This window comes from Pristis pectinata, chromosome 6, assembly GCF_009764475.1.
Source record: "Pristis pectinata isolate sPriPec2 chromosome 6, sPriPec2.1.pri, whole genome shotgun sequence".
NCBI lineage: Eukaryota > Metazoa > Chordata > Chondrichthyes > Rhinopristiformes > Pristidae > Pristis > Pristis pectinata.
In genome coordinates this window covers 36,831,100-36,858,045 of record NC_067410.1, presented here as the reverse complement: position 1 = coordinate 36,858,045, position 26,946 = coordinate 36,831,100, and the positions used below count along the sequence as shown (strand labels likewise).

Genomic DNA, 26,946 nt, shown 5'->3' with positions numbered 1-26,946 from the left:
TCTCCACAGAACAACTGGCTGAAAAGGAGCACAATTTGACCGAATATATCAATCTTATAAAGGTAGCTTTTCAATATTCACACAGGAGTGCCAGCTATGGTTCAGAGATGGTAATTATGCCTAAATTATTATATTGTGATCTCATAAACTACTCCACAGAAGCTCAAACATAAATATCAGACTGATTGGCGCTTTGCACCGTCTGATACGAGGTAGTTTTCTGAAAAAAAGTTGCCTTGACACAGTTCAAGCAAGAGATGTAATTCTCCCTGGTATCATGGCTCATATTTCTCTCAAACCAATTTGACTCAAATCTGCTCATTTTCTCATTGCTGTATGTAGAACCTTGCTGTCAACACATTGGCTGCTATGTCTCCTATATTATAGAAGTGACTATACTTCAAGACCAATTGATTAGCAAGACAGTATGTTGAAAGATCCTGATTTCATGAAAAATGTGACATAAATGGAAAGTTGTTCTTAAATTACAATGTTTTGAAAGTCAAATTCTATGAAATACATTAAGTAGGCAAATAGGTATTCTGGAACATCAGCAGATGGTGCCACAGAATTCTGGCTTGTCATTTGATTCAATTTTTCTCTTTTCTGGTGGGTAGTGGATCAAGCAGCAGGAACCAAAAGCTATTTCATTTTTCAATAAAAAAGCATTCAAAGGAAGCATTGCTACCACACCAGTCTTCCATTGCTATGTATAGCATTGCTGGCCATCTTGGGATAAATTTGGTAACTGGGAAGAAAGGAAAATGGGTAAATGTGGGGGAATTAAAAACTAACACACTCTCAGAAATTGCAAATAATTGTCTTTCTTCAGTCCCAATCTCAAATGAATTTCTGGCACAACATAATGTCATTGATATAATTAATTACTTCTGCTTTAGGCAAGATAACATATTTAAATTTGTTCATTTACTGTCTTGGAAGCTTTAATCATATGTTTCCAGAAAAGATGATCATTATATTAATACATGTCCAAATTATCAGATTACAAATTTCAAAAAATAATTATTATATACACATCTTAGATAATAGGTACTGTAGATTAAAATACAACTGAGTAACTGAAAATTTTAATTAAAAACAGAATTAGTGTGATTCTATCTCCCTGCATATTCTGTGTGAAATTTGAAAATGTAGTCATCCAGAATGCTAAGGCATTGTCATTCAGAACTTGTTTTCAGAACAAGTTGTAAGTTTCTAAGTTTTTATTCCAACTTTACTTCAATAATACATTGTCCAAATTAACACTTTTTGTTTCCAAAGCATAATTTATCCCCACTTTATTTATCTCCATTTGCTGCCCTTGAAAATATAAATTTTAGTAGAAGTGATTAGTGATGTACGAGTGTGCTTTGATAGTGCTTAAATATGGAAAGGTTGACTTTTTATGAAAGTATTCAAATACTTGAAATAGCAGAGTTTTTTTTGTTCTTTTTCATTTGTTTAAAATGGTATGTTGACAGTTGCATTTGTGAACAAGATAATTGTCCTCTTCATTAATTAATTCTGAAACATACAATCAGAGAGGACATCTGTTTGCTGTGATTGCAATAAAAACCTGTTTTCAACTTAGATGAAGAGTCAATACTTTGATTGTAACATCCATCGAGCAGCCTCCCAAGTTTGGATCAAGTGCTCTTGACATTAGAAAACAATGCTGTTTTACCTAGAATAGAGGCTACATAAATGTATTACAAACACTTTATTACAATTGTGAACATTATCCACAGTGTACCACAGGCACACCTTAATCTTCTTTTTAAATTATCCAATGTACAGTTTGAGTTTAGATTTCATAAGTATATATATTTTTACATAAGGGGGGGCTACTTTCATTTGTCGAATGTTACATTTATTTGAGATGCATTGTGAAGATTTCTTAGTCTTTTGTTATTTAAATGATGTATATTAGGGTTGGAGGAGTTGTTTCACAGTAGAAGTTGAACCTGATTATTAAATATAAAACTGTCACTGGGACATCATTTATAAAACGTATTTTTTTTGTATGTGCAATGTCCATAATGTGCATATTCTCTCAAAAGAATAAACAAGGATAAAGCACACAAGAAAACATTAAGTCCATAGTTTTGCCTGATTTGTTCTGTCCCATTCATCCATTATTCCTGAATTTACTGATTTACTTTGGAAAAACCTCGTATTTAAAGGTTTTGCCTTTGTTTTCACACATTGATCACAGTGTCCTGCTACACTAAGAATCCTGTCAATGAGCGGAACCTGAGTTTGTGATGTCTCCTGCCTCATTGTCATTTGCAGGCTCTCCATAAATATTGGACACAGCAGCAAGGCTAGCAAGACATTGGGAACCATGCAGTCACAAGCATCCTGAAAGGAATGGGCATAAAGTATGAGTCAGGATCAAAACTCTGACTACAATCACTTTTCTGCAATTTTGAATTCAAACAGCTAACTTCAGTCATTCCATCAATGTGGAATTCAATGAAAATCTGGAGAAATTGTAACCATTATGACATCCACTGGCCAAAGTAACACTTTAAGGTATTGCAACAGAGTATGTGAATATGAAGAAGTATGCTGACACAAAGAGGATTGAGGTTTTATATTTTCTTCATTTTCTCCGAAAACAAAGGATATTGATGAGGATAGTTTACGTGGACCTCAAAAAGGCCTCTAACAAGATCTCGCATGGGAGACTAGTTTGAAAGGTTAGGGCCCCTGGGATCCAGGGCAAGTTGGTAAATTGGATCCAAAACTGGCTCAGCAATAGAAGGCAGAGGATGATGGTAAAGGATTGTTTTTGTGATTGGATGCCTGTGAGTCTTGGTGTTCCATGGGGACTGGTGCTGAGACCTTTGCTGTCTGCAATATATGTGAATGATTTGGATGTGGATGTCAAGGGCAGGATCAGTAAGTAGGCAGATGACTCAAAGATTGGTGTAGTTGTCGATAGTGTGGAGGGTAGTCTTGAGCTACAGGATGATATTGATGTGTTGGAGAAATAGACTGAAAATTGGCAGATGAAGTTTATTCCGGATACATGTGAGGTGATACATTTTGTGTGGGGGGGGGGGGGTAATAATGAGGCTAAGACTAAAAAAAAGAGGTTAAGACCCATGAATGCTAGGTCCCTGGGAGCACTGAGGAGTGGAGGGACCTGAGTGTGCAAATCTAAAGATCCTTGAATGTGGCAGTGCAAGTAGATAAAGTGGTTAAGAAGGCATATGGGATACTGGCCTTCATTAATGGGGGCTTCGAATACAAGAGCAGGGAGGTTATGCTCCAACTTTATAAAAGATTGCTGAGACCTCAGCTGGAGTACTGCATGCAGTTCTGGTCACCATACTCTTGGAAAGGTGTGATAGTGTGGGAGATGATGCAAAGATGATTCACCAGAATGTGGCTTCGGATAAGAGCATTTTATTTATGAAGAGGGACTAGAGAGGTTATGTCTGTTTTCCCTGGAAAGGAGGAGGTTAAGAGGGGACGTGACTGACTGCATTTGCTTTCATTACTTCTCAGATTACTCTTGGGATAATGGAATCGCGTTTGATTATCACACTATTTCTTTGTACAGCTAGCTGCCTATGCACTCAGCTTGAGTTGGTTGCTGACAACAGTTCCCAGTTATTTTCCCTTCCTGTCAACCAACTTTTATGCAGACTGCTTTTGCTATCTCCCTTTCTGTCACCGTCCTCCTTCTTGACAAGTTTTTCAGTCTCCTACCAAGCCTGGGGGACCATCTTTAAATATATAAAATGTTCCTTCCTTGATAACTTTTTCATTATTGACATTGCACTTACTATTGACATATATATATAATGTGTGTGTGTATATTTATTTATGTGTATGTATGTATAATATATATATTCCATTCAAGGGATGCGGGCTTCACAGGCTGAACCAGCATTTAATTGCACATCTGTAGTTGCCCTTGAGAAGGTGATGGTGAGCTGCCTTCGTGAACCACTCCAGTCCTTGAGGTGTTTGTATACCCACGATGCTGGTGGCAGTTGTACTTCCAGGCTTTTGACCCAGTGAAGGGGAAGGAAGAATGATATATTTCAATTCAGGATGATGTGTGGCTTGGAGGACCACTTCCAGATGGTGGTGTTCTGATGCTTCTGTCCTTGTCCTTCTCGCTGGTAGAGGTTGTGAGTTTGGAAAGTGCTGTCAAAGGAGTCTTGTTGAGTTGCTGTAGTGCATCCTGTAGATGGTACCAACTGCTGTTCCTGACTTTGGTGGTGAAGTCAGTGAATGGTTGTTGATGGGGTGTACTGTCCTTGAGCTTCTTGAGTGTTGTTGAAGCAACACTCATCTAGGCAAGTGGAGAGTATGCCAATACATTCCTGACTTGAGTCTTTTAGATGGTGGGCAGGCTTTGGGGAGTTAGGAAGTGAGTTACTTGCTGCAGGATTACTAGCCTTTGACCAGCCCTTGTAGCCACATTGAGTAAATGACTACTCCAGTTTCTGGTCAATAGTAACTCCCAGGATATTGATAGTGGGAGATTCAGTGATGGTAATGCCATTCAATGATAGGGGGTGATGGCTTGATTTTTCTCTTGTTGGATATCATCATTGCCTGGCACTTGAGTGCCACAAACGTTATTTGCCACCTATCAACCCAGGCCTGGATATTGACCATCTGCATTTGGTTGCGGACTGCTTCGTTATCTGAGGAGTTGCGAAAGGTGCTGAACATTGTGCAATCATCAGCGAACATCCCTGCTTCTGACTGTACGATTGAAGGAAGGTTATTGATGAAGCAGCTGAAGGTTGGGCCAAGGCACTACCCTGAGGAACTCTTGCAGAGTTGCCCTTTGTCCTATTGCCCTCCAATGACACAAACATCTTCATGATGCCCTGAAGTGAGGGAGCATTGTGAGCCTGAAGACCAGTGCAGTTCTGTTAAAACATAATTGTCCCATGAGTGTTCAATGTTCAGCACTCATGGGACAATGTGGATCAATTTCCCAGGCTACTGCATGGGTAACTGCATCATTTGATATACACCTTGTGTGTAAAATGACCCACACCTGGGCATGTCCTATCAGATCGATAGTATGGGGTGAAATAACAGTTATTGCTCCACGTAAAGTTTATTTTCAGTCACATTTATAGAAATAAATACTGTCACACTGCACAGTCATATTTCTAGGCAGTATTTTTCTGTGTTTCCATTGTCTTGGGAGCAAGCGGAAATGCAAACATCTTCTGAAAATAAGCTTGCATAGCAGTACATCAAGTGGCTTTGTGTTCATCATAGTGACTGTCCACAAAATACTATGGTGGCTCAAGTTATTAGGGATGGGCATTCAGTTTATTATCTTTATGCACTGTCAAATTCATGAGAGCTGTATATAAAAGCTTTCAACTATATTTCCCTGGAAACATGGAAAGTATTTCGAACTTTGCAGGAGTATTGGTGGTTTTGAGAGGTATTTGCAAACCTGTAAACCTGAGAAGAGTAGGATTGAATTTTGGAGAGTACATTCCATATCTTTCAAATTACCCACAAGGAACAAATGCAAACTAACCAATTAACTGTTTTAGGTGAAAGTTCACAGACTCTGGAGGATTTATGCACACCAAAGAATGCGTGTGGCGTCAAAAAGTGCAATATGGTTCATATGAGTGAATTCATTGTCTCCTTTTTCTATTAAATGACCAATCACACTGCAGCCAGAGGACTAATCTGTCACTAGATTCTGCATGAAGTCGACTGGTTGAGCAAGGGCTTGCTGGAATTCCCCAACATTTACCCTGGCGAATCTGCTCTCAAACCCTGCCCCAAATTAGACCAGGCTGGGGATCAGTAAGCCCATTCTTTCAAATGGGGAGGCAGGTGGATTTAGGGCTATGAGGTAGAAGAGTAAGAATCAGTTATGTTATCTTCTTGTGTTTATGTCCTCTTTAATGGTTTGACTTCTTCAAAAGTTTTTTTTTGGTGATTTCATTTTTAATGCCAAAAAATTGCAAGTGTCTTAATCAATTACTTCTTTTGAAATAGTTTTTGAATGCAAAACCATTGCAAAATCTTGATAATTTTTGATAGACGACAAAGCAGGAGTTTGGCCTTTGTTATTAAGTAAAGTCTTTCAGAGAAGTTTCATTGATGGGGCTGGTTTTGTCCCATCTGATTACATCTGTTAAGGCTCTGCTGCTGGTCCAGATGTCACTACTTTACTCCAGAGTGATCCTTTTCAGCAAAATTACTATTCAGATGTGGACAAGATAAATGTGCCTTTTACAAGTATTTCAATGCAGATTACCACTGGTGGGACCACTCAGCAACATTTTGACCAGTAGATAAACTAAAGAACTGTGTTGATACAGCTGTTTTGTGGCACTGCTTTTTTCTTGAAGTTGCTTCTCAATCTGAAGCAACCCATTGGCTCCATTGTTATTATTGCTAATTTGTTGGCTTATTGGTGTTATTGTCATTTAGGTTTGCTTGCTGTGTTTTGCCATTAAATTATTGATTACTCTTGTTGTTTTTCCTTGTTGTGAGTAGAGGGTACTTCAGCTTAGCATATGAAATCAGCAGTATTGCTTGAAATTGTTTTTGCTTGTAGTCCACGTGTCCATGTACAGCACAGATGTGTTATCACTTATAATTTATATCTCTAAGCAGGCATATGAAAAGAATACATAAGTGTCCCTATTTGTATCAGTTGGTACAGAGACTATTATGCATATGTATTATTACAGAAAGGTTTTATTGCATTCTCATGATTTTGAAATTTTATTTGACAGGTTAATGGCAAGGACTTATCCAGAGCCACTCATGAGCAAGCCGTGGAAGCATTTAGAACAGCCAAAGAACCCATTGTAGTACAGGTGCTACGAAGAACTCCCCGCACAAAAGTTCTTAATGCATCACATGAGTGTCAACTTGTAGATATGGGCACACAGACAGATATCACCTTTGAACACATCATGGCACTGGCTAAAATAAGATCACCTACTCCACCTGTTGTGGTACTGGAACAATACCTCTTACCTGAAGAGTAAGTATATTCTTGAATTTTCTTTTAGTAAAGAGCAATGCAATACATTATTTTGTTTCAAAATGCAAAATTAAGTCCAATCACAAAGAAAATCCTCTTTTGTTTTATATATAATTCTGGAAGCAGCAGTATTTTAATTGTTACCTCTAAGTCATTTAAATCAGTTGGAAACCACCATCAGTTGGAAAACTCAAAATTAATTTTGAGAGCCTTGATGATATTTGGCAACATTAAATTTTGTTGCATTTGGGCAATTTATGTTGTAATCCTTTTGTTTTTTTTTAAACAATTGCTGCTTCAAAAACTCTAATGTGAATTTCTTCTGAAAAACAAGTTTCAGTTTTGCAGGCTTCACTCATCAATTTGTATTCACAAACCACATGTTGAAGATTATTTAGCACTGAAATGTCCACCTGCCCTCTCTGTTTGCCACAGACAGCTACTGTGATTATTGGCAGCACAGGATTTATTCTCTGGTGAAAATATTCTTATTTGAGATTGTGAGATTGTATTGATCTTATGATGTCACATTTTTGAATTGCATGCCAAGTAATCAGATGCAATCTAAGTCATTACAATGGATTTACCTTGGTATTTTGGGTATGAAAGAATGGTTCCATAGAATTATATATTTATAAATGGAGCAAATTATTAGTAATAAGACGGCTTTGAAATTTCAAACAAGCACCTCTGTTGAAACAAGTTATTTCACTTCTTAGTACAAAACCTAGTCATTTGAGGAGTCTGTTTTTGGCCATTATTGTGAAAGGTAGCTCTTTGGATACACAAGCAGTACAGGTGGCCAGACCTGTTGATTCCTTTCTGCTGTGAACCAGAGGCCTGGGCTAATGATTGAGAGATCCAGGTTCAGATCATACTATGGCAGCTGTCAAGTTTAAATTCATTTGTTAATTTCTGCAATGTATGAGATGGGATCAGTTTAGAATGAATGTAAATGGGTGTTTGATCAGTGCAGACTCAGTGATCTAAAGGTCCTGTTTCAGAGTTGTATTACTGTGACTTAATTCTGTTGTTATGTTCGAAGTGCCCTGTTCCCACTTCCTTAACAATAGATTCCTTAACTACTGATTATTAGGCTAACTGGTCTGTAACTCCATTTTCTATCTCCTTCACATTTACTACCATCAAATCTATAGGAAGCATCCCAGAATGTTTGCAATTTTGGGAGATGTTAACATGTGCATCTGTATTTTCTCAGGCATCTCTCTTGAAATCCACATTTTCAAGTCCTGGGATTTATTGTTTTTGTTTCACTCACGCAAATTTCTTTCAGCTCCACATAAGAACATAAGAAATAGGAGCAGGAGTAGGCCATCTGGCCTGTCAAGCCTGCTCCTCCATCCAATAAGATCATGGCTGATTTGGCCATAGACTCAGCTCCATCTACCTGCCTTTTCCCCATAACCCTTAATTCCCCTAATATGCAAAAATCTATCTAACTGAGTCTTAAATATATTTGATGAGGTAGCCTCTACTGCTTCCCTGGGCAGAGAATTCCACAGATTCACTGCTCTCTAGGAAAAGCAGTTCCTCCTCATCTCCTTCCTAAATCTACTCTCCCGAATCGTGAGGCTACGTCCCCTAGTTCTAGTCTCACCTACCAGTGGAAACAACTTTCCTGCCTCTATCTTATCTATCCCTTTTCATAATGTATATGTTTCTACAAGATCCCCTTTCATTCTTTTGAATTCCAGCACGTATAGTCCCAGGTGATTCAATCTCTCCTCATAGGCTAATCCCCTCATCTCTGGAATCAACCCAGTGAACCTCCTCTGCACCACCTCCAAAGCCAGTTTGATGCCTTCCTTTATTTCCTTAATTATCCAAGGCTGGCTCTCTCTACCCTTACAGTCCTTGCTTTTAACTGGAATATACTTTTGTTGAGCACTGTGAAAAATCTCTTTGAAAGTCCTCCACTGTTCCTCAACTGTCCCACCATATAGCCTTGATCCCAGTCTATGCCAGCCAGCTCCTCCCTCATCCCGTTTTTGTCTCCCTTGTTGAGGCATAACAGGCACGGTAGTGTAGTGGTTAGCATAACGCTATTACAGCGCCAGCAACCCAGGTTCAATTCCAGCCACTGTCTGTAAGGACTTTGTATGTTCTACATGATAATTGTACCATGACAATTGGCTGTTCATCCTCCCTTTTTAGAATGCCCTGCAGCTGCTCAGAGACATCCCTGACCCTTTCACCCAGGAGGCAACACACCAACCTGGAGTCCCATTTGTGGCCACAGAAGCTCCTGTCTATTCCCCTTACCATGGAATCCTCTACCACTATAACTCTGCCACTCTTTTTCCTGCCCTCCTTTTCTATGATCCTGGCTACTACTGCTGCCTTCCCCTGATGAGCCATCTCCCCCAACAATATCCAAAGCAGTATATGTGTTTTGGAGGGAGATGACCACAGGGGACTCCTGCACTACCTTCCTGCTACTGCTCTGCCTGTTGGTCACCCATTCCCTATCTTTCCTTAGGCCTTAAACTGCAGTGTCGTTCACTCTAGATCTGTGGTTTTCCACTATTTTCAGGATGTTTTCTATGTGATGATAGAAATACTAATTTATTTAACTTCTCTGCCATTTCCTTATTCTGCATTATAGTTTCTCCTGCCTGAGTTTTAATTTTAACTAGTGGTTTTTCTTATATATATCCAGAGAAGTTTTTGGAGTCTACTTTTGCATTTGTCACTTGATTACCCTGGGATTCTACTCTTCTTTTTCTATTCAATGTCTTGATCCCTCTTTGCTGAACCTCAGACTTAGTGCCCATTTTGCCAAATTTATAAGCCTTTTTTTTATCTAATACCGTCTTTAACTTTCTCTTGCTAGATGAGGCTGGAACATTTTTCCAGTCGAGCTTTATTGACTCAAGATATATTTGTTCATTGTAAACTATGTTCAGTTTTTAAATGTTAGCTATTGCATATTTTCTGATTTTGGATTTGCAGTGAATTCTCTCCATCTGAAGCCAGAGCCCTAAATCTAAACAAAGCAGGGAATGAAGGTATAAGGCACGAGTTGGCTGTGGTACATTGGCAAACTCAATGAGAAAGTATGACAAGCAATGGCCAACATACTATGATCAAACTTCCCTACCATTTTACCAATCTCTTCTAAAAGTACCCTGGAGTATTTAATACCAAACCTCAGTGACTTTAGATTCAATCTTAGTGGTGGCAATTAGTTTGTACCCACTTACAGGCCATTCCCTTGTTCGGGTAATGGAAATTCACCATTACATAGTTCACAAATCACTTCACAGATGACACACCTTTGCAATACAGACCATTTACTCAGAATGCAACCCCTCCCCTCACCCCCGCCTCCCCAATGTGGAGGTTGCCTATATCTCTACTTATGCCATTAAATCATTTTTGGTTACATGCATTCAGATAAAGAACATTCAGTTTTGTCTTGTTGCCATTTTTGCCTGCTCTGACTCAAATTGGAAGTTTATTCTTTTGTTTATATACCCTTTCTCTTCCAAGCAGTCTCTGGTTATCATTACACATTTTTCACCCTGCCCTCTAGCCGCCTTCTTAGACCATAAAACATAGGAGTAGAATTCGGCCCATCGAGTCTGCCCCACCATGGCTGATTTATTTTTCCCTCTCAACACCATTCTCCTGCCTTCTCCCCATAACCTTTGATGCCCTTACTAATCAAGAATCTATCAACCTCCGCTTTAAATATATCTTTCTCTCTTAGTACCAGATTTACCCCACCTTCTCCTTTCCTCCACTATATAGGTTAAAGGCTTGGCAGCATCCTTAGCAATCTGATTCACTAGTCCCAGCCCAATTCAGATGAGACACTTCCCAAAAATATGCTACCCCACCCCCCCCCCCCACCCCCAGTACTGGTGCAAGTGCCCAATAAACTGAAATTCACTTCTTTCTCACTCAGAAATGAGCCACACATTGAACTCCCTGATCTTATTGATTATATGCCAACGTTTTTGAGTTGCTGATGATTTTAACTTTTGCTGGGTGTCAATTATTAAAAGAGTGGAGTGCATCCTCACATTAAGTCCCATTGTATTCCTACAATTCTACATGTGCAATTGGAAAAAATGTCAAACCATATTCCATGGATAAGAAATAGTGTACAAAATAGAAAGGAGCAGAATAAGTTAATTTTTCCAGCCCTGCTACTTGATAATGTAACCAGTAAATTAGCTTAAATGAAGACCTTTTTTTGTGAAAGCATGTACATTTGTGGTTTACATCCCCAATTGTTCCAAGTTATACCTTAATCCATGAAAACTACCCAAGTCTGTTTTTTGTTTTTCTCCGCTGTGGTCTTGACATTAGGACGTTCAACCAAATCAGTGAGCAAGAAAGCAATTGTAAGAAATTCTTCAGGTGGCAGTGAACGATTTGTCAGTGTACCAAGTATGAACAAATCCTCACTGATGAAGTAAAATGTTGGTATGTTAAATGTTAAGCAATTAGATCGCCATGTGAAGAGTATAAATGCTTGAAAATACGACATAGGCAAATTTACTACTTCCACTGGTTTTACTGAGGAAATTGGAACATTTGGTTATGTCTTTTATTATCATAGTACTAAAATATATTAGGTCTTTAAAATCAGTTAAATACTCAGAGAATGTTCAATTTCTTTTCATGCAATTGTCAACCCCATAATGTGAGAAAAGGTTAGATGGAGTTACTAAAAGTTGTATTCTCTGCAACTTGCATGAAGAGAGGATTTATTAAAACATCCATAGTTTATTTTTATTTCTAAATTTGGAAATACTCCCAAGTTAATGAATGGAACTTATTATTTGTGATGTTTTTGTTGTTATAAATGACAGTTTAACATTGAACTGTTTAACGATACATGTATTTTCATTTTTAACCAATCTTTTGAAGTGAGAGCAAAGTTTTATCTTTGGTGAGGAGCAAAGCAGTTGCTGAAAAAAATCAATACACCCATGAACTAATTAAATTAAAAAATTACTCTGATGAGGAGATGCCAAGTAATTTGTGTAAATGAATATTCCCTAAAATTTGTCCCACGAAAGATTAATTTGAACCTTGATTTGATGTTGAGGAAAGAGTCTTGTCAGTAATTTGCTTTAAAAGACAATTAGCAATAATTTGTTGATCCATATTTCAGCAGAGAATTCTATTGTGATCCTGTCACGTTTATTGTAAATGTTCATTAAAAGTCTTCCCACTGTTGGATCAGAAATTCTACCAAGACAGGACCAACAATCTAATTAGCAGTCACAGCATATACCAAATGTGCAATGTTTGAAAACATTAGTAAAATTCCAGTTGAACATATATTTTGTATAATTTATAACTTGTGATGAGAACTCTTGAAGAAAAAGATATTATGAGTAATTGTACTCATCAAAAAGTTAAACTGTGGAAAAATCATTCACCAACATCCTTGTGTCATTTATGTTAGTTTATGAAAAATTTTTGTTCCAACTGTGGTTGAATATTAAGTCACTGATACAGAAAAGCAATTAAGTCTGGTAATGCACAGGATCTCTTTCCTGTGTTGTTGTTACCTTACATGTAATACTGTGATGCCTCCCCAGCATTTATGAATTGAGCACCAAATGATTGATGTTCCAGAGTGTCTTGTGGGAGACTACAGTCACACACTGGACAGATTTTAATTTCCCATTTGTTCATCAAGTACTCGCATCTATCCTGGGCATCATGAGTTTTTGTTTGTGGCTTTTTATGAATTCTGGTGGACTTTTGAAGCATCATCACTATTGAAATCACACTGCTGAAGCATAAGCATGTGTTCAAAGGAGCTTGTGCAACATCAAGCAGTGTTAAAGATGTTGCTGAGAATGATGGTGTTGATGATTTGCTGTACCACTTGCACCCCCCACCACCACCACCTCTCCCGAAAGTATCACTCCAAATATATGGAGGAATGATGTGTGACAACAATATGTGTGACTTACTTAAAAGTTTCAGGATTGTAGTTTTAATTTGGAAGTCAAATTACATACATGCCGAGAAAGCCCATCATTGGGACACGTTGTATAGGGTTGCCACAAAAGACACTTTTTGGTTTACGTGTGGCTTTCTTAACATCATTTTGGGATGCAGCAATGCCTCTGTGTTGGGAATTGACCTGACCTCCTACTGCCAGTATTATTTCCCCATTGCATTTATGTCCTCATCAGAGTAGACTCAATGTCAGTGAAAGTGACTGTTTGCACTGAGGTAACTACAGGAGTGAAAACCACAGGAAACTGAATCAACACTCTGTGGAAGTGAACTTGGCCTTCTCATGCAAATTGTCCCAAGTGCTTTGAAGCACGTGTCATTCCCAATGTCGCCAGTATTTTTTAAGCAGGAAAATAAGGTTTTTTTGTATGAAGAGTAATATGTGTTTCCACCTAATGTTTGCTAGATTTGCTAATCAGTTAATTAATGAATTTAAAATTGTACAAACTAGCTTTGCATGTATATGATAGTGAAGCAAATTTTTAATGCAAGTGTGAGCAACTGTTTACACAGAAATGAACATGGAAGTGTTTTTGCCATAAAGAATAGATAGTCTGATCGTTTATATGCACTGATACTGTGGCTACTCATGGCATAAATCAAGTCCTTAGTGTAACTGCTGGGAAAAGATAGAGACCAGTAAAGCGAACCTCTAAGACAGCTTGCCACCAGGTTGGATGGATAGTACCAGTACATTGCACTGGTAACATTCAAAGTTGGTAAAGATAATTTAGGAGCAGAAACACCAGATCTCCACACAAACAAATCCGGCAAGTGCATGATAAAAGAAGACAAATACACTACATGTTTTTTTTCTGTAGCTCTTTTTCCATAGTTTTTTTCTGTAGTGATATTAATCTGAATTGGGAAACTAACTAATGTGCAGGTTTTATGACAAAATTGTGGCACAACTGGTCAGTGCTATCAGAGTTTGAATACTGCCACTGCAGATGAATTGTGGGAACATCTAACTTTGTGAAGTTTTGGTTAGCACTTGAAACTGTAGTTTTAGTTCAATTACAATAATCTTTCAGAGGAGTTGATATGCTATTTGAGTCTTTTGGAATTACCAAGGCAATTCAATGAAAAGACCCACTACTGCCTTCTGGAGGCAATTACATGCAGTGAATACAATGTCATTGTATCTAAATTTCATCCTTGGAATATAAACCAATTATTGCTGGATCTGGCAGACCAATTCTACTGTAATGATCAAGGATTCCTTAATTTTGATATTTTGCAGAAATTAATGGATGTTAATTTCACATCATGTAATAGTGAGTGGAGGCTAGAGTTCTGGTGAGGTGTTTTCAGTGTGTAGGGGGTTGAGTCTTGAGCTTGGAGGTAGTTGTTCATATCTATCGTGCAGTGGGTCTAAGAGTGGGGTCCTGGGAATCCAAAGGAGAGAACTTAAAAGGAACCAATTCAGTTTCCAGTGCTGGTTAACGATCCATTCAGGGAGGTTAAGACGGCCAGAAGCAGGGCACAGAGATGCTGTGAAGGATTTTATTTAGAATTGAAATCCATGTGTTAGGTGACTTGTGTACCTGTAATACAGGTAGGAGTTCTATAGGTGGCACCCATACATAATTTGCAAGGCTGCATCTATCCAGAATCTTTGTGATATGCACAGAGGCACTCAAGACACCAGAGTGTGCTTGCTTTTAATCTTCACAATGATCCTAATTTTTGGTCAATAATGTTAAATGAAAAGAATATTTAATTATGTTGTCATAGAGAATGTACGAGGGAGTTGTTAGGATTTGATTTAATGGTAAAGGACACAAATTCTTCAGAGGATCAAGAGCAATGCATTAAACAGTTGATGAGTGATAATAATTATCAGTCCCCATCTGGGAGATTTTAGTTGGACTTTCCAAAGCACACTGAAAGTCCTTGGTTTTTGTTCACAGTTTTACTTTGCTGTAAACTAAAAGAAGTAGTAAACAAGAATTGTAGTAATAGGCCATGTAATTTCTAGGGAAAAGACTCTATTGTGACTAATTTAAGACTAATTTTCTTGATTATTATATATGTTCTCACAAACACAAAAGCATCAACTTTCTTTGCAAAACCTACATGCTATTCTCTGTAGAAACCTACATTATTTTTACATTTAATGTTTTTTAGCTTAATAAATTAATTGCATTTTATTTTTTTGTGTGAAAGACATCCATCGGGACAGGACTATTATGATTCAAATGACTATTTTGGAGGATTGCAAACTGAAATGGACAGAGAAGAATTAGAATATGAGGTAAGCTCATTTTGAAAAGGTCATTTAGACTGAAAACCTATTAAATGCTGCATATTTTAAAAACCTGAGAATTTTCTTCATGAGATGTCTTATTATTTTATGTATTTATATAGTATACTTGACCTTTCATGTTTCATTATGCAAATGACAGATTAAAAACATTCTTATATGTATGCATTTATTAAATAATATTTGTATGCAAATTCTTTCATTTGTTGGCCAAGTACGAAGAATATTTGTATACAAGTATTTCACATGACACTTGCAGTTCACACTTTTTCTTCTTGTTTTCACTAGAATTCTAAATCTTGATCTGTAATGATTAATGCAGAGAGGATGGCACAATATTGCTGCAGATAATGGAGCTTTCTTGCAGATACGCTAACTATGGAGCAATTGTGACCTCTGTTATTGTCTGTGCAGGCTTTGCACTGGGTTTACTCCCTTACTCCTGCACACAGTTTTTTGCTGCATCCCCAAGATGTGTTGGTGGTGAGGTTTATTCATTACTGTAACTTATTTTCAGTGTTGGTGGCTGGTAGGAGAAAAAGATTTGTTTATATCCATTATGAGAGAATAGGTGCAGGGAAATAAAATGGGGAATAAGATTGCCTGAGAGCCGGAGTAGTCTCAGTGGGTGGAAGGGCCTTCTTAAGAAATAATGATAAAATATAAATATAGAATATGAATTTGAATTGAGGGAATTCATTGGATCTTGTATTGAAGTACATGGCTTTCTCAGAGGACTAGTGATAATACATTAAGCAATTGATGAATATTAATAAATCTCAGTCTTCTTCTGGGATGCATTTTGTGGAAACAAATTTTCTAGTATAGGGTTAGGTTTTATCTCCTGACTCTTTGTAACATTTTATACTGTGTTGTGAACCATTCCCTGTGGTGTACACCTTATAGTGAAGTATTAAATCTTCCCCTACCATTAACTGTAAAACAAGTCGAAATCTGTCTCTTTTTGGGTCATAAGTGTATTGATTTACAACAACAAGACAGTTATTTCAAACATCAATGCATCAGTTGAAATTAAAACATAAATTCCAATAATTAACAATTAATGTACAAAAGGATGTGATATGAGAAAAGATCAGGCTTGAAATTGTGAAGCTTTTTGCTGTTGGTTCTTTTGTGATGATGTGAGCTAAACCATTAATAATGGTGACTTTGATGTACTGTGTAGTGCCAAAAGGTGACCAGTGCAATGACACAGGCAGCTGAGTGTTGGGAAACCATTAATGACCTGCTAGACTGTCTTCAGCCACTAAAGAAGCTTGTTCAGATCTTGAAGACTAAGATCAATGGAAAGGTCAAAGCACTAACAAAGCTGAGTTCCAATAGTTTTCTCAGTTACTTTTTGTTGTCTGTTGATAAATGCATTTGAGCAGACCACAGAGACACTAGTTCCATTTACTGTAATGGAAATGTCGAAGTGTGCAAGAAAAATATCAAGTTAGCCTTCCGGGGCTTTTCACTAATGGACGTGCTTGGAATTTAATTCTGCTGCAAACGTGAAGATCAGCTGCTGTTTCCTGTGAAATTACTACATAAGTTCAACAGTTTTGTACAAGCAAGAGGGATAGGAAAATAGTCTCAATTGTAATTTTTCTGCCTCCTTGCAGCTCAAACAGTTCAAGAACATATATACGTATCTCCTTAAACCATTCTCATTCACAAATGGTGCAAATTTTATTGCTGAAGTTGATAATTGTTTTTAACACTCTCACAGCGTAGATGTAAACATCGTGTCTTATGCTTGATGTACTGCATGCAATGTTCATTAATGCCAGCTCAATCACAGCTGATTTAAACCTTCAAATAAATTAATGATAAGAGCTTTGTTTTCCATATTAAACAAATTCCCATATTATTTTAGGAAGAAAGTGTTAAAGTGTTGAAATTTATGCAATAAAATTGGACATGCTTTGTGCAGATCCGGCATGTAAACCTGGCTTTCCAGTCTGTGGAATGTCAGGATTAGAGCTGGTGGATGTATCTACATCTCTCAGATCAAGATGCCACCTTTGCTCTCTTGGTCCCCTCTGGCCCTGCCATTGGAGGTACAAGTTTTTTTCTTGTCTGAAAGGAAAGACACAAGGATTGGGTGATGGGGGAAGAGGCAGAAAGTATGAGGTGCACGGTTACACTGTCTGCATCCTGTAAATCAGAAAAGACTGGAGACTGAGAGTTAAATGGAATGTCAAAATCTGTAATCCCTGGATTGGCACTGGCTGTAGATTCTCTGGTGTGCACCTCAATGCTGACCAGCGCCCCCTCCTTTAGGCTACTGAACTGTTGGACACAGGCTTGTAACTCTCACATGTCCCTCCAGTAAATACACTGCTGCCAGTGGCTATTGAGTGCCACTGTAAGCAAAAGGGTAGGGCTGCTGTTACTGATGTAAAATGCCCCTCAAATGGTTGAATGGCTAGATATGTAAAAGTTGTTTGATGTGCGTTTGGAACAGTGTTAAAAGATTATGAGTGTGCTGAACATCTGATCAGTTGTACTGGGTCAGGATTGATGAGGTTTTTGTTCGCTGAATGCTCAGTTATTGCTTGGAGTGTTTGGGCCAGTGTTGTCACTTTTGGGGGATGGTTGATTTCTTATCTGATTTTGACCATGCATCAAATTAATATTCTGGTGTTTTCCGGCACTGAATCTGTAACTTGGGTATTTTGCCTGAGTGTTCACATCATTGGTGACTTTGTCCAAATGCCATATTATTGTAGACTTCAATGGCTTCCTTGGGCCTTGGTACAGATCACCTCTTGCCTCCTCACTGATCCATCCACCAAGGTGTCTAAAGCCAAACTGGAAAATCAAAATACCTGTTCTATGTCTTATTGCATTATGGTTTCTAACAGCAACTGGAGACAATCACCACTTCTCCTTTAAGAGTTACCAGTAAGGGTAGTTTCAGCTGATGCTTGCCACTCACGTAAATGCACCTCTGGAATAAGCACTGAGGTAATAAACAACTAGGTTATTGGCACTAGATATTAATTCTGCCTTAAGTGCGTTCTCCAAAGAAAATGGCGTGAAATGAAATATGGTTTAAAAGTGCCTGAAGCATGATGGTTACTATATAAGGCAAAAACTGATAACATAATAAAATCCAAAAACTGTATTAATACTAAGATATGTTTTTTTTTGCCAGTTAGCATGATGGTTTTTCTGCACATTAGTGATTGGTTATGTAAAGATTATCTCAAAATGTGGCTTAAAGCTGCTGATTCATTGTAAACCAGTGCTAGCATAGAGTGGAGACCTGGATGACACTATGACCCTGCCTAACATTGATTAATGACTAAATCACAACTCCACAGCCCCAAGCTATGGGTAATCTTTGCCATTTTATGACCACAAATGGAATAACTTCTATCTGATCTAATAGGCTTCCAATTTCCCATCCTTTCTGCAGTTGAGATAATCGGTGCACATCTGAATTTTGAATTTCATGTAGTTTTTAGTTATTTTTATGTAACCAGGAAGTGTGAGATAAAAATAACACTAATTGCATTGCACTTACATTAAGGAGAGCAGAAATGTCAACAGCACATTGCTTGGCAAATTACAAATATTGACAAATCTATAACAAAGGTTGCTGGTTTGTCTGCTCTGCCTGACAGCTGTCATGCATTGTTTTCATTTAATAATGTATTTTTCAATTTTCTTAACAGCTCTCCAGCACTTAGTGGTACTATATGTACCTCTCAGTCAACTTGAATTAGAACACACGGCAATAGTTTGTGTACACACCTCCCAGTCAAATGTAATTATATCAGATGTCTTGCATTCTATACTTCAGACTGCTAAAATGGTTCTGATTTTCCATACATTTGAAGGCCTTAACCAGAATTCATTGCATTGTCTTGTAATTCTGGTATTGTTGTATCAGGCAATTTCATCCAAAACCAAATATTCAGATCTCCATGATTTTTATATAGACATATTTTTTTCTATTTCTTTGCTTGAAAAGCTGAAATGGAAGGGAAAGGATTGCTGATAAACAGAAGTCAGTTTATATTGATTCTAGGATTTATGTGCAAATTGGCCTAGAATTAAAATGATATACTGTTATTGATGAAAGGTCTGACCATTCTGATCTGCAGTCCTGGGCTATAATATAAGACTGTACAATATCAAGAGCATGCTTGAACTTTTACTGAATTTTGAGCTTAATGTATGTTTTTGTGGATTTAAAAAAAGGTTAAAAGAGATTTGTTCTTTTATAAGTGTTAAATTATTTTCAACCAAAAATAGATTAAAGATAAGTAGTAGTGGAGATTGGGACGTAGAAAATCAGGAAGCATTAACAAAGTACTCCTGTTGTGAGGTGAACAGTCAAATTTCACAGCAATTGAACATTGAAGATGTACAATTTTGTGTGATGGAGGTGTATAGTGTGTATAGAATATATTAAATCTAGCATTCATACTTAAATATGTATTTTAAAAAGAATAGAATATGGTAGGTTGCTTAAAGTTGAATTTCATTTTAATGTTAATACATTTGGAAGCCTGAGGTGTGTTATACGATAAGCTGGTTAAGTAAATGAAATCCATTCCATTTCAAAGAGACTTATCGCACAGTCTAACCACGGTCACTTTTCAAAAACTGTAAGGTTGCAACAACATTTATGACTTACTTATCTTTTAATAGAGACGGAAAAGCCACTGAAGAAAAGTTAATGCATTTTCATGGTAGAAAATATTTGATTTCTAGTCAAGTTCTGGTAGTCAACCAGAACTGATTAATAAAAAATGCATTTTCTTCTGTGAGCTTCTGACAGTTTTTTTTATAGAGTATCATTCCTAAAAGTGGGTGCACAGGCCAACTTCATATTACTTCAATGGAAAATGACTTTTCTGTATGAAAGTGTCCTTTAGAACAAAATAATTGAAATTCTTCTCTCAACATTTTAAGTACACACAGTGCATAATGTTCCTGGTGAGCACTTGTAACATCACAAAAGTATTCAAAACTCAGCCTGAAGAAATTGTTTACTGAAGTGTGGTAATTAAAACTGAAAATGAGATCTTGACCTTGAATGTAAAGTCTCATTGAAAACAAGCAAGCTTGAGAAGAAAAATACTTTTAACAAGCCCTGCTAATTTCTCTTTGTCAATTTTCTTTGTGACTGGTCAGGAAGTAGATTTGTACAGACTGCAAGGGCAGGACAAGCTTGGTCTCACAGTGTGCTACAGAACAGATGATGAAGATGACATGGGAATATATGTCAGTGAGGTAAGAAGGATATTGTACTTCTGAGAGAGATACTTGGCTGCAGTAAATTTTACAGCAGTAATGACAGGGTCATAATTCCTGGTTCAGGTGCATAAATTACCATTCATGTCAGTGCTCTGTCACTTTTCAGCCTGTGGATGAAGTAGTAAAATGGAACAGTTTTGTGTATTGATGTTGCACATTCATTGTTTAGCTACATGTTGTCTATTTGGCAATGGCTAGTAAAAGTGTTGCTATAATATGCCTTGCATTGAATGAGATCTTTTGAGTTTTAAAAGTAGGATTTTAAGTGAGCTTGCTATTCGAGTACAATGCTGGTTTTTAGGAAGTTATGTAACTCCTGTTTCTGAAGGTGCAATTTTATCCCTTTTTTGACTTCTTGAGAACTTTATCCTTTTTTATAACTTCTTGAGAAGAACGCAAGGGCCGTTTTTTTTTAAAGTACCGTAAGCAAATTTTTATCATTTCATCACTCAATGAAATCTCTCTAAGTGATATTTTTGAAGAAGGTGTTCCAGTAATGGGACAAGAAGTGATATTCAGTGAAATTTAGCATAAATTTTCATAGCTAAAAAAGTGCTATTTTGTAGCACTCTACACAATATAGTGTTTAGTATAATTGAATTCATAGACCTAAACATGCTTTTTTTTAATATACAATGCAAAATAATTATTGCTGTTCAGAAAGGTAAACTAGGGACTTCTAATATATTGTGCATGGTCCTCAGTTTTTCTTCTAGGTCCTCTGTGCATCTGCTGCAGTAACACAAACATATTCTCCAGGGCATCGAAAAGTGTGCAATGCAAATTCAGATAATGTTTTGTGAAGGCAGGGTAACTCATCCTGAAGCAGGTTTGGACAGCACTCTTGGGGCCAATTTTGGTGTTATTTAAAATGACTGAACAAGTCCAAAGGCAGTAGAGTTTGTAGCCAAGAAACCACCACGTTAGAACTTTAAGTTGTTAGTCTCAACTGGGTTCCTGAGCAACTAAACCACCCTTTCCCCAGATCTCTGACCCTCGCACCAACAGCCGCTTTATAAGCTCTTTGCAATGGAATTCTGAAGGTCCCAGTTCTGCACCGTCCTCGTTGAATAATCTTCCAACTCAATGGCCACAGTTCTGGTGACCTCTCCCCACAGTTCTGGTGACTTCTCCCCTGCAGTAGTCAGGGGTCTCAGGGGATAGAATTGAGTTCAGTCAAGATTACTAGAGAGAAGGTGCTAGGGAAGGTAAATGGACGAAATGGACTAAAGACAGATAAGTCTCCCGGACCAGATGAGATGCACCCCCGGGTTCTGAAGGTGGTGGCTTTAGAGATTGCGGAGGCATTGGTGATAATTTTCCAGGAATCAATAGACTCTGGCATGTTTCCAGAGGACTGGAGGGTCGCAAATGTAGTTCCGCTGTATAAGAAAGGTGGGAGGCAGCATAAAGGAAATTACAGACCTATTAGTCTCACATCGGTGGTGGGAAGGTTATTGGAATCGATCCTCAAGGATGAGGTTATGGAATACCTAGAGGTGCACGGCAAGATAGGTCCAAGCCAGCATGGTTTTGTGAAGGGAAGATCCTGTTTGACCAACCTATTGAAGTTTTTTGAGGAAATCTCAGGTAGGGTGGATAAGGGAGAGGCTGTGGATGTTGTGTATTTAGACTTTCAAAAGGCCTTCGACGAGGTGCCGCACAAGAGGCTGATTAATAAGATGAGAGGTCATGGAATTACAGGTAGGATATTGGAATGGGTGGAGCATTGGCTGGTAGGCAGAAAGCAAAGGGTGAGAATAAAGGGATCCTGTTCTGGTTGGCTACCGGTTACTAGTGGTGTTCCGCAGGGTTCGGTGTTGGGGCCGCTTCTTTTTACTTTGTACATTAATGATTTGGATGATGGAGTAAATGGTTTTGTGGCTAAGTTTGCCTACGACACCAAGGTAGGTGGATGAGTAGGGAGTATTGAAGAAACAGGAAGGTTGCAGAGAGACTTAGATAGTTTGGGAGAATGGGCAAAGAAATGGCAGATGAGATTCAATGTTGAGAAATGTGCCGTTGTACACTTTGGAAGAAGAAATAAACAGGCAGATTATTATCTAGATGGGGAGAAAATTCAAAGTACAGAAGTACAAAGGGACTTGGGGGTACTCGTGCAGGATACCCTAAAGGTTAACCACCGGGTCAGATCGGCGGTAAAGAAAGCGAATGCTATGTTGGCATTTATTTCAAGAGGTATAGTGTATAAAAGTAGGGAAGTGTTGATGAGGCTGTATGGAGCACTGGTGAGGCCTCATTCGGAATACTGTGTGCAGTTTTGGGCCCCATATCTTAGGAAGGATGTGCTGATGTCGGAGAGGGTTCAGAAGAGATTTACGAGGATGATTCCCGGAATGAAAGGGCTTACATACGATGAGTGTTTGTTGGCTCTTGGACTGTACTCACTGGACTACAGAAGAATGAGAGGGGACCTCATAGAAACATTTAGAATGTTGAAAGAACTGGACAGAGTAGATGTGGTTAAATGTTTTTCCTTGGTGGGTGAGTCCAGGACTACAGGGCACAATCTTAGAATTAGAGGGTACCAATTTAAAACAGAAATGAGGAGAAATTTCTTTAGCCAGAGGGTAGTGAAATTATGGAATTCTTTGCCACGTACAGCTGTGGAGGCCCAATCATTGGGGGCACTTAAGGAGGAGATAGACAGGTATCTAATTAGTCAAGGTATCAAGGGATATGGGGATAAGGCCGGAAATTGGGACGAGATAGGAATAGTTTTAGTTTAGCTCATGGAGCAGACTCGATAGGCCAAATGGCCTACTTCTGCTCCTTTGTCTTGTGATCTTGTGAGTACTAATGCCCACCAGCCACCAATTCTCCATGGGAAAAGAAGAAACAATTAAAGGTGCGGATTGCAAGGGCCATTATGGGGATGGGGATGAGTAGAGGTAAAGATAAAACCTGGTGTTATTGGGGAGAGGGTGCATCAGGCCTAAGGAAAGGAAAATAACCCAAGGATAAAATGTAATGTGGAACAAACTTGTTAAAAAACCCATAAATAAGGATCTGCAAGTATAGATCCTGTCTGCCAAACTTAATGGACCTTTTCCTCAGAAGTGCACTCTTTTAAAAAAAAGTTTTGTGATCAAAGAGTGCAAAATCCTTGATCTGACTTAGTTTTGAGATTTTAGCAGCATATGGTAGAATTGTGGAACGTAATTTCCACTTCTCCTCTTTTCCTTGGGATGAGTAAATATCAAGTTATGGATCTTATGACGATTCATAAGCGGAAGGTTGGTTAGCCCTGTTCTTGTTCTGGTTGCACTTTCTGTTCATTTTAGTTGGCGGGAAAGCAACCAAATTAATATCCATAAAGAAAGTCCTTCCATCTTAGGCTGATATACCAATTTTACAAAACATATTGTAATAGGGATTGGTTGAGGGAACTTTCTGGCCTCAAAGTCAGCTGGGTGACTTGAAGTGACAAAACTACTGGTTTTCACCAGTTGAAATCATTCATGAAGTGGACTTTTTGAAATGGTAGTCAAGGTAATATTTGGATGTTTTGACAGGGGCAATAGGATGATTTAGGTCTTCCACATTGACCTGATTTCTGAATTCCAATAGAAACAAAAACTGGTTTTATTTGCGAGTCAGCTAAAAATTGCAGCATTTGGATTTGTATCCATAATTTACTGTACTGATTTAGCGATCTTATTTATGAGGAGATGCAAAGAATTTTTATCTCAAAAATGAGAAAATATGAAGCAGCACAGTGGAATGCATGCATCATCTGGGGTGAGTGGGTGAAATAATGTTAGCAAAGGAAGCTAAAAAGCAGTTATTATGCTCATCATTTATTGAAGAAAAAACTTGTTGATTTTTCAGATTGATCCAAATAGTATTGCAGCAAAAGATGGCCGCATAAGGGAAGGGGACCGAATAATTCAGGTAAAGCTTTGCTCACTGTACCAGCAGACATAAATCAATACGTATTTTAGTCTGGCAGACTGACCTCGACCTTGCAGAGGGTAGATGGTGAATCTTGGACACTTGCTCATCCCCACCCCTGGACCATGAGCTGATCCACAATCATCAAGCCACTGTCTCCCATACCATCACAGATCTCATCACTTCTGGAGATCCTTCCTCCACAGCCTCCAACATGATAGTTTCCCCAACCCAGTACTGCCTCTTTCTGTCTTCTACCCAAGATTCACAAACAGGACTGCCCTGGTAGGCCAATTGTTTCAGCCTGCTCTGACCCCGCTGAACATGTCTCCTCATACCTTGACTCTGTGTGCAACCCCCCCACCCCCCCCATGCAGTTCCTTCCCACCTAAATCCGGGACACCTTGCATGCTCTCCATCATCTTAACAACTTTCAATTCTCCGGATCCTAAAGCCTCATCTTTACCACAGATTTCCATTCTCCGTACTCTTCCATTTCCCATCGGGGTATTTGGGCTCTCTATGTTTCTTTCTTGAACATAGATCCAAGCAGTTCCCTTCTATGAACACTTTCCTCAGCATGGTGGAACTTGGGCTTACCCTGAACAATTTCTCTGATTGTTCTCACTTTCTACACTCACATGGGCACTAGCTATGCCTGCCTTTTTGTTGGCTACATGCAGCAGTCTTGTTCCAAACCTACTTTGGCCTCACTCCCCAACTCCTTTGCTACATCGGCGATTCCATTAATGCTCCTTCCTGCACCCATGCAGAACTCGTCAGTCTCTTCGAATCTGCTACTAACCTCCACCCTGCCCTCAAGTTCACTTAGGCTATTTCTGACACCTCTCTCCCCATTCTTGATCTCTCTGTCTCCATCTCTGGTGAGAAACTATCCGCTGACATGTACTACAAATCCACCAACTCGCACAACTACCTAGACTAGAGGTAAGGATGTCATTCCTTTCACTTCACTTCTCTGTCTCCACTGCAGCTGTTCTTGCGATGAGGCCTTCCACTCCAAGGTATTTGAGACATTCTCCTTTTTCAGGAAATGTGGCTTCTTCCTTCATGCCCCCTCCCCCCCCCCCCCACCCCCACCCAGTATGTCCTCTAATTTCCCACACTTCTGTTCCAATCCCACCTCTGCCCAGAATGAACAGGGATATGTCCTTTCACTCCTGTCAGCAATGGCCTTCTGGAGCTCCCATTTGCAAACTGTTTTAATTCCCCTCCCCATTGCCACACCAACGTGTCTGTCCTTGGCTGCCGCCTCCTCCTCTGCAGGAGGTCAAACGCAAACTAGAGGAGCAACACCTTGTATTCCACCTGGGTAGTCCACAACCCAATGGCATGAGCATTGAATTTTTCACTTTCAGATAACCTGCTCCCCCTTTGTCCCTTTTTCTCTCCTTCCGATCTGCCCAGGCCCTCTCACACACACTACTATTTCAGTCCAGATGAAAGGGTCTGAACCTGAAACAATGACTGCCCATCTCCCTCCACTGATGCGGCTTGAACACCCGGGTTCCTCCCGCAGTATTTTTTTGCTCCAGAATCCAGCATTTGCAGTCTCTTGTGTCACCATAAATTAGTATATTTGCATTTTCTGAAATTCATCTTAAATCTTGCAGTTCATTCATTACAAAATTTTACAACATACTCAGCACCGAGGTTAATGTGATTCAATCAAATGCTGCAAGTATTTGTCCAGTCTTAATAAGGTACTTTCATAAGTATGGTGATGTAATGAGTGATACTTCTTGTGCAGAATTACATGAGTCTCTACAGTGTAATTTCCTGGTTTTTTTTGAACATTACATAACATCTACTGCAATGCTGGTGCCTATGCTTTACTTTGTCAGGGAAATCACCAAGAGTTGTAGTAACATTGTAGTAACTAACTGCAGAGCAGCAGTGATTGTGGCCTGAAATCGGGTCACATTTAGTTTGTTTGCACATTGTTTTTGATTATTTCTCTTCATGTGCACATTGAATACTGGTAAGAATTTGATAATAGTGTAAGCATAAACCTACTGTATATGTAAAAAAAAAGAAAGTTCCTTTCAAATCTGAACAGACAAGAGTTCATGTTCCTTTTTATTCAATTAAACCATAATGTAATTCTTCTGCTTGGAGTAGAGTAATTAGTGATAATTATGGTTAATTGTTACCTTTCACCACTTTAATGTGGGAAGGTTCAAGATATTTCAGTAAATTAATGTATGCTTGTATATTATGTAGATAAATGGCATTGAGATCCAAAACAGAGAAGAAGCTGTAGCTTTGCTTACCAGTGAGGAAAGCAAGAACATTTCACTGCTTTTGGCAAGGCCTGAGCTGCAGGTAAAATGATCTGTTTATTACCTAATAAGTTTGTCACCTTTTAATTCACTTGCTTGGAAATTTTGAATTCTCGACATCAAGACCATCTACCTCCTTGGCTTTAGTATGTTCAGCATTAAAATAG

At 38.5% G+C, this 26,946-nt stretch overlaps 1 protein-coding gene across 1 annotated transcript in view; it reads left to right on the top strand.

Annotated features, from left to right (window-relative positions):
• pdzrn3b (PDZ domain containing RING finger 3b) overlaps positions 1-26,946 on the top strand; it is a 238,182-nt gene that overhangs the window by 204,319 nt on the left and 6,917 nt on the right. Inside the window, exons 4-8 of the mRNA XM_052017794.1 lie at positions 6,753-7,006; positions 15,188-15,275; positions 20,439-20,537; positions 24,414-24,476; positions 26,721-26,822. Coding sequence (XP_051873754.1) covers positions 6,753-7,006; positions 15,188-15,275; positions 20,439-20,537; positions 24,414-24,476; positions 26,721-26,822 — 606 coding nt within the window. The remainder of the gene's footprint in view (positions 1-6,752; positions 7,007-15,187; positions 15,276-20,438; positions 20,538-24,413; positions 24,477-26,720; positions 26,823-26,946) is intronic.